The 15,819-nt window shown below is 34.9% G+C and overlaps 1 protein-coding gene across 1 annotated transcript in view; it reads right to left on the bottom strand.

Annotated features, from left to right (window-relative positions):
- Window positions 1-15,819, bottom strand: part of ABCA9 (ATP binding cassette subfamily A member 9) — a 58,855-nt gene that overhangs the window by 36,459 nt on the left and 6,577 nt on the right. Inside the window, exons 4-17 of the mRNA XM_012747410.3 lie at window positions 14,018-14,182; window positions 13,299-13,402; window positions 12,010-12,236; window positions 10,616-10,757; window positions 10,206-10,391; window positions 9,176-9,323; window positions 7,583-7,751; window positions 4,883-4,941; window positions 4,106-4,216; window positions 3,500-3,675; window positions 3,138-3,257; window positions 2,776-2,914; window positions 2,171-2,261; window positions 961-1,100 (exon numbers count right to left, since the gene is read on the bottom strand). Of these exons, the coding sequence (XP_012602864.2) occupies window positions 961-1,100; window positions 2,171-2,261; window positions 2,776-2,914; window positions 3,138-3,257; window positions 3,500-3,675; window positions 4,106-4,216; window positions 4,883-4,941; window positions 7,583-7,751; window positions 9,176-9,323; window positions 10,206-10,391; window positions 10,616-10,757; window positions 12,010-12,236; window positions 13,299-13,402; window positions 14,018-14,182 (1,977 nt within the window). The remainder of the gene's footprint in view (window positions 1-960; window positions 1,101-2,170; window positions 2,262-2,775; window positions 2,915-3,137; window positions 3,258-3,499; window positions 3,676-4,105; window positions 4,217-4,882; window positions 4,942-7,582; window positions 7,752-9,175; window positions 9,324-10,205; window positions 10,392-10,615; window positions 10,758-12,009; window positions 12,237-13,298; window positions 13,403-14,017; window positions 14,183-15,819) is intronic.

Genomic DNA, 15,819 nt, shown 5'->3' on the forward strand with positions numbered 1-15,819 from the left:
TTACACCTGATGAAATACCGTAGGCACTACATGTCAGGCATTATTCCTGACTTAATAGTTTGATAATATATTTAAATATATCATTTAATCCTCATAACAACATCAGAGTACTATTGCAATTTCCTTTTTACAAATGAAGAAATTGAGGTAAAGGAAAGTATTATAACTTGTTTAGGATTATAGAGCTAATAACGGCATAGATGGGATTTGAATCTAAGCTGTCTAGCTCTATCATTTGGGCTTCCAATCACCGCAATTTATCATCCGATGATGCATTTCTTTACTGACCATGGTTATGGCAGGCTTATTGATTCAAGTATGCAGCAATGGCACCAGTATTAATGTAAATACATTTTATAGGCTACACTTAAAAAAAAGAAAAAGAGCAACTAAACTTTTGGGAAATAAAACAGTGCATCGGGAGAGGCAATAGGAAAATGGTAAGAGCAGTGGCCCTCCAGGCTTTCATATTTGCAGAAAAGTTGTTAATTTTAGAATGTTTGGCAGCATGAAGGTTGATCTTAACTATTTTCAATACCATTAGGTTATGGTGTTCATAAAACAATCTGCATATTGCATACGATTTCCTTAGATCTACTTCAATAGTCTGGCACTGTTTTTGCAGACCTCTTCCTAGCCTGACCATACTCTCTCACTCATTCTTGAAACAAATTTCCTCAATAATCCTAATTTTAGTTTAGTGCTAGCCTGCACCACTTAATGGCACATGTTGTGACTTGAAATATGCTTAACATCTGTGTGTCGTGGTTTACTCATAAGTGACATGGAGATAATATAAGGACTAATATTAGAAATAGCCTTGGGGTTGGGAATATTAAATGAGTTAATGCATGGTGCCACATACTTAGCAAGCATTAAAACTAGCCATCATTCTTATCACTATCATTATTGTTAGTAATCTGATTCCCAAATCATTCTGTGGTCTCTACATTTTGTTACCTGGAAATTTGTTTGTCCTTTCCAAAGGCAAAACATATACAAGTTTTTCTTCAGTCTGTGCTGTTAATCTGGCATCAGGGATGTGCTGTTTTACCAGTGACGTTATACTCTCTGGGTCACACATTTCATTCAGATGCAAACTAACATTTAAAAAGAGTAAGTTAACGTTACTTTTACCCAACACTATCTTAAAAACAATCTCCTAACTATGTAGTATGTGTTTGTCACTTCATTAATATTTATGAGCCGAAAAATAATATAATTTACTGGACAAAGCAAGATATAAAATTACAGTTATAGTCCAAACTGTTTAATTTATACAGCATGACAGAGGAATTAGTGTGCAGGGTGACAAAAATCAGATAACTCAAGGACTCTTACTTGGAGAAAAGAGGTATTAAGCGAGATCTTGGCTTAGGTTAAGGTAGAGTGGAATGTTTAATTTTGACTAGATTTATTTAAAAACCCATGAGTGGTTCATTTTAGTTAAAAGGTACTGATTCAATTAGATCATTTTTTTTAAGAAATATTAATATTTTAGTGCAAAGCATAGAAAGTGATTCACATTACACCAATAATCTTGATCCAAAGACTCTACCACTTATAAACCAGGTAAGATTGACAGATTTTTGAAACTGTCTGACATGTGCCATCCTCATTTGTCAAAAAAGTATAATCATGACATCTTCTCAGAGTTATTTGGAGAATTAAATATGATAATATGAGTATTCTATACGTGATTATTTTAGCAAGTGAGCCATAGCCAACTCTTAATAAATGATAGACATTACTTAATAATAGTAATAATTAAGGAAGAGAAGGAGAAACAAAAGAATGGTGGAGAAGAGGAAGCCAGGGAGAATAGAGAGGAGGGTATTAAAATTGCCAAGATGAACAAAAATAAACATCAAGAATATGATAAGAGAAAGGGCTGGAATATCAATAAATTACTCTTAGCAACATGTTATGAAAATATTTTCCAAAAATTTTATTTAAACCTAGATTAATCGTCATTGTATCCCCAATGTCTACAATCTCACATACCCTACATTCTAGCTAAAAAGGAGGGCAATTGTGACTTAGTTCTTACACCGCTCTTTTAAAATGAATTTAATAGTTACATAGTCTACTTTGACATATTGATACTGATAGCACCTGCCCCTAGCATTTTCAGTATGTTTCAACACGTTTCCCACATTCAGGGCTATACCTTAAATGGTACCCAATGCCCCATTTCTTCTTTAGGAACAGAGAAGAGCCTGCACACTTCAGCCTCCCATTGGATATGAACACCTTCCTATCTATGCAGAAAGAACCAAAAGATACATTGTATTAAGGAGTTATTCCTTTACAATTTATAAAAGAACAAATCCATTAACAAGCAATGTATTTTAGAAGCATGACACACTAGCATAGATACATTATCATCCTGGCCACATGTAAACCACTCTCTTTGTTATCCAACAACTACAATGATAAATTGTTATTAATAGTTTATTCTCCAGCATATTTAAAAAAAATTATCATGCATCTAAAGGATCTGTTTCAAGTCACCTGAGATTAATATTGAATAAAACAAATGATACCTTTGAGAATGTGCTACATATTTTACAACCAGTTGGCTCTGCAATGGGATCAGAATACTTCCCTGGGACAATGTACTCTGGAGTGCAGATATTCAAAAGAGTGAGAGCAAATTCTTCTATGTTGGCCCATAGCAGTCCCCAGTGACACACAGCTATGGAACATATCTACTGCTATGCTACACATGACCCTAATTTCTCACTAACATACATGAATAAAACCAAAAATTACCAGCCAGGATGTCAGCCTCATCCATAAACTGGGTACTGAAGAGAATTACTCTGTCTGACTTCCCCTCTTTCAGGAGATTCCATACTCGGTGTCTTGAAAGAGGATCCAATCCAGCAGTTGGTTCATCCAATAGCAAAACCTGGATAGTAGGAAAGCACATGAAATAATTCTTCTCTTTCAAGCAAGTTTATTTTTAAAAGCACTATTCTTATAAAAAATATTATGGAGAATATAATACCTCAGTACTGAGTAATTCATTGTAAAAATTCTCTTAAATTTATCATTTGCAAATTAAGCTGGATCTAACAAAATAGTTTTATAGTATTCAACCTGATTTCACCAGCAATTTTAGTTTGACTTACCTGAGGATCTCCTAAAATGGCAATCCCAAAAGTGAGTTTCCTATTTTGTCCACCGCTTAAATTTTGAGCAAGAATGTCTTGGATATTTTCCATCTCTAAGTCCCGTAAAACTTGTTGTACCTAACCAAATAATATAAGAATATTTAAAATATTTAAATATTTAAAATAAAATATAAGAATATTTAGTCTAAAACCCAGAATGTTTATTTTAAAATACTATCATTTTTCTGTTCTTTACAAAGGGACTCTTTGTCTAACCTTTACACGATGAATTGTGTAGAAATAACACAAATACATTTTAGAATTTTCTAGGTAAACAATTTCATTTTCATGGTTGTGTGACACCCCACTTGTTCATATACCTGTTGCTCCACTTCATGTGGCAGAATCCCTTTTATTTTAGCAAATAGCCTAAGGTTTTCTCTCACAGTGAGAAAGCCAAATTGCACATTGGATTGTGGACAAACTCCGGTAAGCTTTCTGACAGTTTCCAAGTCAGTCATTTCTGAAAGTGTGTGATTATATATAGTGACCGAACCTATAAGCAAAAGGTAGAGAGTTCCCATCAGGACAATGTGTCAAACTTCATTGAAATTATTTTTAAGTGGAAACAATGTATGTCAATTATTAGATTCATTTCAAAATATTTTGCCTGTAAGGCATACATAATTGACTGATTAAAAATGTAATGTTCACAATAATATTTGATCCAGCTAGAATGCTAATTAGTAACTGAATAATCATAAAACTACTTGTGAAAATTTTAAAACACAAATAATATCTTCCTAAATAAATGTAATACAATTCAATAAAAGAATAACAAACAAACTTCTAAAGTTTTTCTTTTAAATACCTGGGTGTAACAAGTAGTTAATGAAACTATTGAAGTTAATTAATGAAACTAACTACTAAAATGCACAGTTAATTCATTTAACCATGTACCTATCCCTGGATAATTGTCCTCTCACCTGATGTTGGAACCGACAGCCCACTAAGTATGTTTAACAAGGTGGTTTTTCCAGCTCCACTGTGACCAAGGAGAGCAGTGATCTGACCTTCATATATGTCAAACACCAGACCTGGCATGATGTTAAAAAAATTAGAGATCCTACTCAAAAACTCAGATCCTACATAGTAACTTCTCTGAAATTTTTATAATTTCCTACAGCATGAATATATTTGGTTAGTATTCTAACCAAATATAATTATGCTTGGAAAATAGTTAATGATACTAACCAAATATACTAAATATTCTAAAATAGAATTTATACATAATATATACTATGTTAGTATAATATTATATTAAAATAAAATTTACCTTATAATTCTTTCTTTTAAAGTTATATCTCATTTGATACGCATTTTATGGCTACAGCATTGTCAATAATATGTCATTATGTGATTAACACTTTTTTAATAAAAGCAGTTTTATCATTAGCAAGAGCCTGCCTATAATAAAGACAGCTTTAGGATTTAGGACTAGAGCATGTGATGAGTTGAAAATAAAAAATTCCCCAATACTATCATATATATTTCAAACCCTATAAGATGCTTAATGTTACACACTACTTTTTAATGTTACACATTGTTATGTGGCTTTTTATTTACTCAGAAAGAAATACAATGTGTTCAGATAAAGAAGAATCATGACATCTGAAATATCTGTTCTTACTCCCTACCAGGATGCTACAACAGTGAGGGGGTCACTAAACCAAGCAACCATATAAAACATGTTATTTTATTACCTCTCAAAGCTTCTATTTTTTCACGCTTTCCTGTATATTCTTTTTTAAGGTTTTTGATTCTGAAAAAAGAGGGAAATGTTTTCAGGAAATTGTGGAGATGGGTAGAGGGTTAATAAATCAAGTATTTGAGGCTTGAGCAAAGCCTCAAAGAAACTCTGGGGATTCTTTGCTTTCACACAGCCACTGGCAGAAGCACCTATGAGATCTCATTACAAGCAGCACTTCTCATCATTTGAAATCGAACCATCTAGAATACAGAGGGCATAGCTAGCATGTGGAAATACGTATGCTGCCACAAGGATTGTGACAAGTGACTGAATATGAGGAAGGCTGGAGATTACACCAATGATGGGGAAATACTAAGGTGGAGAAAAGAAAAGAAACAGCACACCGTAACAGAAAGATCAGAGCTTGGAGGTCCAATTATTCTGGGTAAAGTCCCAGTTGTGCCACCCACTAGCTCTCTTACAAAGGCTATGTACTCAAAACTCATTGAGTCCAGTTCTTCAACAGTAAGATGGGGATGGCAACATTAACTGTCATATAGGATTGAATTGTAGAGTAAATCAGATAATACAAGCAGAGCACAAACTTCTTGGAACATAGAAACCTCCAAAGAAGATGGGAAGAGGAAGAAGATGAGGACAAGGATTTAAAGCGAAGATAGATTTAAAAAACATAGCGCATAGAAAAAGACTTAGAATTAGTTGAATGTCTATTATAAACCAGTGCATTCTACCTGTATTATTTTCTTACATTATCACAACAAACCAGCAGTTAGGTTGTATTGGCCTGCTTATGCTCCTGTAACAAAATACCAAAATATTGGGTGGCTTGAAGAATAGACATTTATTTCTCTCAGTTGTAGAGGCTGGGAAATCCCAGATGGCAGTATCAACAGATTTGTCTTCTGGTGAGGGCTCTCGTCCTGACTCACACGCAGCCACCTTCTTGCTGTGTCATGACATGGCAGAGAGAGAACGCAAGCTCTCTTGTCTTCTTACAGATACAGTAATCCCATCGTGAAGGTCTCACCTCCATGATCTCCTTTAACCCTAGTTACTTTCTAAAGGCCCCGTTTTCAAATACCACCACTTTGAAGGTTTGTGTTTCAACATATAAATTTTGAGGGGACACAATTCAATCCACAGAATAGGTACAATGCAGTTTGAGCATATATGAGTTAAAATACTGTCTCACTTCCTAAACTGTGTGGCCTTGAGCAAGTTGCTTGGCTTTTCCTATCCTCTCTTTGCCCATCTTTTCTTTTTCAGGCAGTAATAGATATCAGCTTGCCTTATTCCTTCATTTCATCTAAGCAGTATGAATGATGCGTTTTTTTCCAAATATTTTGATGGAATTTAGCTTTAGTGTTTAGGCAGCAGATTCTAGGTTAGGTAGAATCTACTCTGTAATTGGTACGGTAATGAATTTTATTTGACATTTCATTCTTTTGCCTTCTAAACTAAGAGATGATTATGAGCCCAACTAGCTTAACCTCTAGGACAGAATAACCAAGAGCTTCAGAGCTCTCTGCACTGGTCTGTTGGATGTAGTACAGGCCACAGCAACAAAACAGGACATGCAGTCTTGAGCAGCCATGCCACAGGCAAAATCTTCTAGACTATCTCGACAGTCAGCATGTGAGACTCTGCTTCCAATGCCTCTGCCCATTAAATGGGGATAATTTTTCTAGAGCATAAGACTAATCTCGTTACCCACACTTCAGAAATCTTCAATACCCTCCTCCCTGTCCACTGAGTAAACAAAAATGCCTTCTTTCATCATTCAAGGCTTTGTATGACTCTTCTGATAGGACCAGATTCTGACATAGGCACTACAAAGAATATAAAACTTAGGGTTCCAGCTTAAAGGGAATCACAAATTCTGAGAACATAGCACTAATTCATGAGGAATGGGAGAATAATGCTCTTCGTTGTCTGTTCATATTGGACCTATGTTTTAAGAAACTAAATGTTTAAAAACTGTAGGTATCATAAATGTTCAGAGGTAAAATACATTAGTGGAACGGGTGGATCAGAAAGTTTTTATTGAGTAGTGAAATGAACAAAACATTAAATAATTAACAAAACTTCAGCAAAGATCTGGGATATTAGAGATTTCTAGCTATTTGAAAATCAAAGCAACCAGCATTGAACAGAGCACTTACATCATCTCAAAGGGAAGATATGCATATACTCATGGCACTAGTACTCTTAACTTCTCACGTTTCCTTCCCTTCTCTCTGGAATGTCTCTCTCCCTTTTACGTACTAGTTGCCTTTTCTCCTCATCTTATTATAAGCCAGGAAAGGCAGATGAAAGGGACAAAGTGAATGACCATAAAAAGGGTACAGGGAATGACAAGGGAGTTGATGGCCGTGTTTGTCACAAAGAGAGCAGCAAAGAGAGAAAAACATGAAGAGGAGAAATAAGAGAGAGAATGAGGAAAATGGAAATTTGAAGATTATCTTTTTGTTGATGGTTGTTGCTATATCACGTAAAAGTATATGTAAAGGTTGAAAATGTGAGAAAACAAAATACTATGAAAAATGAGTATATCCTTTCACGAGTGCAGCAGGCAGGGCATAGGTGGTCCAAAGGGGCACAAAAGGTGATCTTGGCACATAACGTTATGCCTGATAGATTGCTGGTCTCTGACCTGTTCTCCATTTGCACCTCTGTGCGATTTATTTGTTACCTGATGCCTTCTTTCCCATGGAATTCTGGAGACACTGGTTCAAAAGAGTCATTAGATGAAGGATCAGAATCTATTTCATTCTCAAGGACCACGTGGTTAGCTCTTTGGTGTTGATACCAAAAAGAAGACTTCAGGAAAAACAAGGGAGAACGTCGATGTCCATATTCAGCTACATGAGCAGGAGGAAATTAAATAATGTGTCAGCCACTTCAATGATTCCAGGCACCCTAGGGCAGCATGTCAATGCAACCCCTTTGATACTAAACCTCAACTCACATTATCATATTAAGGTATTAATTTTTTAATGTACTTTTGACATATGTAGAACAGTCAGGAAAAAATAACTAAGATGTTACCACATCATTTGTTGTTTCTAATATGAGAAGAATGTAGCATTGTTAACTAAATTAAAAGCTCCTCAAAGTGGAGTGAGATGCTTCAAGAGGAATTTAAATCTTCTATTAAGAACAATTTTTATTTCAATGTAGCCAGATACTTGGTTGTGTTTCCCAGAGTTTCTGGCTATGCTGAGAAATAGTCATTGTGCCATTGTGCTGGCAGTTTTGCGATTTCCTTCATTTAGATTAGATAAAGTCCATACTCCAAGTATGACAGTAAATATCATTAAATATCATAACAATAATGAGAAAGCTTGAAATTTCTTACTTTGGAGGTTTTTTAAAAAATCAGAGAACTATTATTCTGTATCAGTCCTCTCAGAAACGTGATGGATAAGTTATTCAAATGGTCCTTTCCTTCCTTTCATCTCCAATTTCTCTTTTTGCCTCTTCCCTAACATTTATCTAGTATATACTAGGAAGTGACAGGCAAACTCCAGAGATGCACAAATAAAGACCTTGTTTTTCCATAAAAGAGACAGTGCATTCAGTATACAATTAATAAATATTGTGCTATTGTCTAAGAAGTGAGTTAAATGGGGAAGCACTTAAAGATTTCTAAGTTCAAATATCAAGCACTAGCATTCTTTATCTAGTTCTGATAAAAACACTAACAGTATAATTATCCATAATCTCTTGCAAATGTCTGTTTTTAAAAAGAAATGCACTAACATGTTATAGTAGAGCAAAGTTGTAGAAAGTGATTCTATAAACAAAGTGCAGAATACCATTAGGCTTCTATTAAAAATTTTTTTTTTTTTTTTTGAGACAGAGTCTCGCTTTGTTGTCCAGGCTAGAGTGAGTGCCGTGGCGTCAGCCTAGCTCACAGCAACCTCAAACTCCTGGGCTCAAGTGATCCTTCTGCCTCAGCCTCCCGAGTAGCTGGGACTACAGGCATGCGCCACCATGCCCGGCTAATTTTTTTTATATATATATCAGTTGGCCAATTAATTTCTTTCTATTTATAGTAGAGACGGGGTCTCGCTCTTGCTCAGGCTGGTTTTGAACTCCTGACCTTGAGCAATCCGCCCACCTCGGCCTCCCAAGAGCTAGGATTACAGGCGTGAGCCACAGCGCCCGGCCTATTAAAAATTTTGAAAAAAATACTTGCTAATTTGTATTAAATATATTGTAGAGTTATTTTAAAGAAATGTGATTAATAATTGTGTTGAATTATAAACACGCTTATACTTACTGGGCAAAATTTTGTCAAAATACAATGTCAATACCAAATAGAGAAGAGCATCAAAAACCAGCATGAAAAGAGTAGCTATTATTAGGTACGGGTTGTTCAAAGAATTCAAATGGGCATTGGAATTCACATCATAGTCCAAATGTATAAGCTGAAAAAAAGATAAATTAAATTAAAAAGAATCAATATGGCATTAAGAATTATTATTGTCTTATTTCTGCACTGAGTTTGCAAAGACAAATAAGACATAATTCGTGTCTTTGCAGAGCTCAGATCTACTGGAAGATAATTTCAGTAGCAATGGAATTATCTAACTACAAAGCAATTTGGGAAGTAAACGGAAGTTGGTACTGAGAACTAAGAAACCCACAGGCAGCACCAGGGAAAGTCTTCTAAGAGGAAGTACAAATTCAATGAAGGTGCTATTTGAGTTGGACCTAATAGAGGACTTTGTCAGGCTTAGGATGGGGGAAAGGAGCGCATTCTGAGCAGAGGACTCCATTTCAGACTAAAAACTTGGACAGGTAAATGTATTTCAGTAATTGGGCAGAAGACAGAAGAATAATTTCTCCCTGATGTAGAGGAGAATATAATGAGTTTATAGGTAGCATATAACCTTTCATTTAGTGCTTTATAGTTATATCAAAATTAATTTTTATGACAGGAAGTTCAGTTTCATTTAGAAATGGGAAATTAAAAAGTAAAAATTTATTTATTCCAAATTTCTGGCTTTCAAATGTTTGTGATAACAATAAGGGTCATGTTTCCTGAGCATTAAATCGGACAAATGTTTACTGAGACGACCAGTTAGAAGTGGAAGCATCAATAATGAAGAATCATCCTATATTTAGGGGCTTAAGAAAAAACTAATTATGCTGAGAGAGAAAAATAAAAATGTCTCTTATCATTTAAGTGTTCATTTTTGCAAAAGTAGGATATCATTTTAGTGCTTAGAACATATTGCATGAATTTTTAGGAGGGAATCTGTTTAGAATGTTTTGTAAAATGTGACATAGTTACCTTAAACCCTTACCTGGGCCATTCCAACAGTAAAGGCAAAGGGGCTAAGAAGACACAAGGTCCATTCAAAAAATGCAGGAAGATGTGCGTACAACACTGTGAATCCCAGGATACCCCAAAAGACAGTAAGGAGAAAGACAACCAAGCCGGTGAGGAAAGGTTTCTTTATCAACACACTCATCAGGAAAGATAAAGTTATCTGAGAAAAGAGAAAAACTTCAGCTGGTGTAAAATTCACTGAGAACCATCCGTAGCACAAAAAAAGGAATTTTATATTATAATAGTATATTTCATCAATTCCCCCCCCCCCCAGATACTGTTTCATGCAAATACTGCAGACAGAACATATGACAAATGATTGGGAGGAGAGAGAATGGGGTAATAAGAATGAAAGAGGGATTGAGATTAAGTTGATCAACTCACCAAAGACAGGCCATAGAGGAGAAAGAGGGTGAAGACCACCACAAAACCAGTTAGGACGACAACTTGTGAAGATTTAATAACAAGAGCCATTAAAGTGGTCATAATAAGGATGAAGCCAGCATACATCAAACCCCAGGAAAGCCTAGCAAAGAAACAAAGCATCAGTTCAGAGTGCTGTTACTTCATCACTTCATTCATTTATTCTTACTGAATAAATCCTTAACTGAACATTTATATGTTTGTGACACTCGTCATTGATCAGGGTAAAGAGGATGCAATAGCTAACAAATCTGAAAACTTCCCTGCCCTGAAGCTCATATTCCACAGGGAAAGGTAGGTAGCAAACAAGTAAACGGGTAAAATTGATACTAATTGCAAATTAAGAAAAGCTAGGTAGTACAATGGGTGTAATTGGGAGACGTTTCCAGGGAGAACTTTTCCGGGAAAACATCTATGATGATTTGTCAATTTTGGATAAGTTATTTCAGTAAAGTAATTGTATAAACAACATGGACAAAAAAGTAGATTATGATGCCAGGGTGAGCAAACCATTTTTTCTAAATAGCCCAATTGTAAATATTTTAGGCTTTGCAGGCCATACGGTTTCTGTTGCAACCACCCAATGTTGACTTTGTAGCACAAAAGCAGTCATAGGTAATATGTAAATGATGTGTGGCTATGTTCCAATAAAAATATGTTCGCAAACAATGAAATTTGAATTTTATATAAATTTTCATGTGCCAGAAAATATTATTGTTCTTTTGATTTTTTCCAAACATTTAAAAGTGTAAAAACCAGTCTTAATTTGCAGATTGTACAAAAATAGTCCATAATTTACCAAATGCTGATACAGATGATTAGATATAGATACAGATTTATATTAATACATGGATATAGGACATAGAATACAGATATATAGAGAGATGGATAGATAGATATGAAGATATGTTCTTCCTTATTATCAATGTCAAAGACACAGGAAGAAAGTTCTTTATAGGGGAAAGAGAATAACTTTCCAGTCACATAGACATGGGTTCACGATTCACGTTTTCTCTGCTCCATTGTAACTATGTAATCCCAGGAGGTAGTTACTTAATCTCTTTAAAATTTAGTTTTCTCTACTGGAAAATAAGAGAATTAAAAGAAATTATATATTTTAAGAGTTAAATACGGCAACTGGTTTATAATGGGTCCACAATGAACAGCTGGTTTCTTTTTTACTTAAAGCAGAACATACCACTGTATTTTGGGATGTCTTCTTTTTAATGTCATTAATTGTGATGATTTACTTTTCACAGTACACTTTTGTTCATCTGAAATTGTTCATCTATACGCATTCTACAAACCTATCTTTAATTTTCATTTAAATGCTGGACTATAGTCATGAGATTTACCAGAATGCTGGCTCTCGAAGTCCCATCATTGTCATCAATGACTTAATGTATTGTCTTTCTTGTGCAACATTAACTGATGCATAGTATATAAATGCAGAAAAAGAAATAATGCAAAAGAAAATGAAAAAATCAGTTGCAATTCCTCCTTGGGCAATAAAAGGTAATATCTTCATATTTATACCGGTAACTGACATCAGCTCTTCCATCACTGAATGATTTGTTGTGACCTAAAGAAAGATATCAATGAACAAATTGTTGTCATCAATCCAATTATCTCAGGCTTTTTTGCTAAATTATAAGGAACAATGTACATTTAATCATTTCATGTAATATATATATATATATAGCACCTTGTAATTCCTGAAATGCTCCAGATTTTGTCTTGACTACTTACCCTCTTCACTGGACAAAATGCTACTTATGTTTTAAGACTAGTTGGAATGTCACTTCAATTATTAATAGTAAATCTTCCCTGATATCTCATAGTAGAGTATCCTCCTACGTCATTGTTTGACTAATACACCATTTAAAAATTCTGTGATAGAGCCAAGCATAGTGGCATGTGCCCCCTAGCTACTCTGGAGGCTGAGCCAAAAGGATTGCTTTAATCCAGGAGTTTGAGGCTGCAGTGAGCTATGATCATGCCACTGCACTCTGGATGGGTGATATAGTGAGTACCTGTCTCTAAAAAAAAATAAAAATAAAAATTCTATAATAGAACCTAAAATCTTATTATGACTATATATCCATATTTCTATCTCCCCTGCATCCCTGTAGAAAAGTGCCTGTGTTTTACTTATTTTTTGATCCCCACTACTTAGCACAATGGTTTGCATATAGAAGTTGTTCAGTATATTGTGCCTTATTAATGAAGTGAATAAATGATAGAATAGGGCAATCCATTATATCCCTGATAACATGGAAGGGTTGGTGGTGCCATCCTCATGATAATGAATGAGTTCTCATTCTGTTAGTTCACGCAAGAGCTAGGTGTTTAAAAAAGCATGGCACCCCACCCTTCTCTCTCTCTTGCTTCCTTCCTCTGGCCACATGATGCTAGTTCCCTTCCCTTTGCACCACCAGTGGAGGCTTCCTGAGGCTTCACCTGGTGCAGATGCCAGTGCTATGCTTCTTAACAGCCTGCAGAACCATGAGCCAAATAAATCTCTTTTGTTTACAAATCATCCAGCCTCAGGTGTTCCTTTATAGCAATGCAGCAGACTAACACAATCACCATCCACCAAAATTTAATTTGTAATGCAATTAGGTTCCTTTAACTTAATACTCACTTCTATGATAGCAGCATTAATGGCAGCTTGAAAAGCTACAAAGCCTTTCTCCCAGAACATCGAAGATTCACATGTGATTTTTTCATTCATTACTTGACAATGAGCTTTAGAAAAAGAACACACCCGTTATTATGGGATGGGACAATCTTGTTTATAGGAAAAATCAAAATTTCAAAGGTTCCAAAATGCACTCAAAGTCCATGACAATATAGTGGATGGTAAATCTTCTCATTTGAAGTTAGTAGAGCACACCCCAGGAGAATATACCAGAATTGCTTTATTAGTGTTTTTAGGACCAGCTGTCAGTGATTTTTCATTCAATATTATAATTCTTTTCATTATCAAGAATTTTTTTTGGAGCTTTGCTCTTCTGTTGCTTGTGCCAAGAAAGCACTAAATTTTTAAAAAATGTTTGGAAATCATTGAGCAAGACCATTTTGTCGAGGTTTTATTTTGGAGAAACAGAAATAATAGTAAATATAATTACTTAATAAAACAATGTAATTAAAAATGTAAATTTTATTTAATAAGGATGAATCTCTTTTATGTTCAGAAATTAAAAGTATATGTTTTGTACATTTGTGCAGTTAATTTACTTCTGCTCTCACATGTGACCCCTTGTGGCTACTGATATATTAATAATAGCATATATGTGCGTGTGTGTGTGTGTGTGTGTGTGTGTGTGTGTGTGTGTGTGTGTTTTCTACTAAGAAAGTTACCTGAATGGTCTCTGTGTTCTTTCATCCTAGGGATTCTATATCCCCAATAAAACTTCAAATGATATGAGAAGGTATCAGTAAAAATGACTTTCACTACATCTACAGAAGAGTTTAAATCCAATTCATCCATGCCTTTTTCATCAGGCCATCCCATGATTGTTCTTCCTGCCATGTGAAGAAAAGAGAGTAGTTAATTACAAAGACTTCAGTGTGACTCAAAGACAGCCTGCCATACTCAATTATGCTGAAGGTATTTTATACTAAATCTATGTCTTCCCTAAAGGTAGTATTGGGTCTGGGGGTGGGGGTGAGCTAGGGGAGGCACAAATTTCTAACATTCTAGATAAAATCGTAAGTGTTATATGGCAAACATTTTTGTTGAAAATATAATATGCCTTTCCAAATGAACTTTTTAACCAATAATTTAAAGCACAATGAATTTTTAATAATAGCAATACCATTACATCCACTTAAATCCATGTACAGATACACCCATCTAATGTTGAAATGTGTACTATAATACTAGTATATATTTCCGTCTGACAGTAGCGTCAATGTAGCCGAATTTACAAAAATAGCATATAATTGTTAAATTTGTATAGTGTTTCCTTAGGAGGCTTTGTGTAGTCTAAAACGCATAATGTAAACGGCTCAATGTTATTGATCAAACCCAGGCCATTTAACCCATATAATTCCTCACAGTCTGGATTTTGTTTGTGTTCCTTTGTCCTCTGTATTTCCTACAGTTCAACAGCTAGAAACCCTTTTCGCCAGACTATAGGTGGTGGTGCTGTGCTGTTTAATCAGAGCTTCATAATTTCTAATTGCTTCTTTTTCTTTCTTTTTTTTTTTTTTTGAGATATTAGCAGCTATTGATACACAGTGCCTAGGTCCATTAATTCAATGAGAGTTTCAAAATGTTCTATCATTTTAAAAAACTTATTAGTAAAATATAGAATAGTACTTTTCTATTTGGTCATGCAATATTACAGTTCACATAGGCTACATGCTGGTATTTCCCCTTTATTTACAAATTTTTGTAAGAACACATTAGTATAGGTTGAGTATCTCTTATCCAAAATGTTTGAGATCAGATGTGTATCAGATTGTTTTGCACTTTGGAATATTTGCATATACATAATGAGATCTCTTGGGGGCAGGACCCAAGTCTAAACACAGAATTCAATTATGTTTCATATATACTTTATACACATAGGCTGGAGGTAATTTTATACTGTATTTTTAGTAATTTTGTGCATGAAACAAAATTTTGACTGCGTTTTAACTGTGACCCATCACATGAGGTCAGGTGTGGAATATTCCACTTGGGTATCATGTTGACAACTCAAAAAGTTTCAGATTTTAGAGCATTTGGGATTTCTGATTTTTGGATTAGGGATCCTCAACCTATATCATTCTCTAAAAGTAAACAGCTAGTTACATTTTCCTTTTCATAACATTATAAAAGCATGGACATCAATATCTGTTTGATGAGTTTCAAATCATTGCCCAATTTGTGCCAAGTTGGCTGCTGAGGCTTCAGACATAACTTACCAGTTCTTGGTGGCTCCTTAGCTATCTGGAACAGCAATATAATTACTGAAAATGGTTTATTTTGCTGTTCTCAAATCAGCTGTCTCTGCTTTCCAGTGGTTACTTATTAACTGTTAAGGGGCTGCCCTCAGAACCACCAGGTACCCCATCACTTCTCTTTGTACTCTTCCCATTCCCAGAGAAAGGTACCACGTTGATTTTGTGGCTTTTGGTGTTTCTTCTCCACTCATTTATATTTTGGGATACAA

Source organism: Microcebus murinus, chromosome 18 (assembly GCF_040939455.1).
Source record: "Microcebus murinus isolate Inina chromosome 18, M.murinus_Inina_mat1.0, whole genome shotgun sequence".
Classification (NCBI taxonomy): Eukaryota; Metazoa; Chordata; class Mammalia; order Primates; family Cheirogaleidae; genus Microcebus; species Microcebus murinus.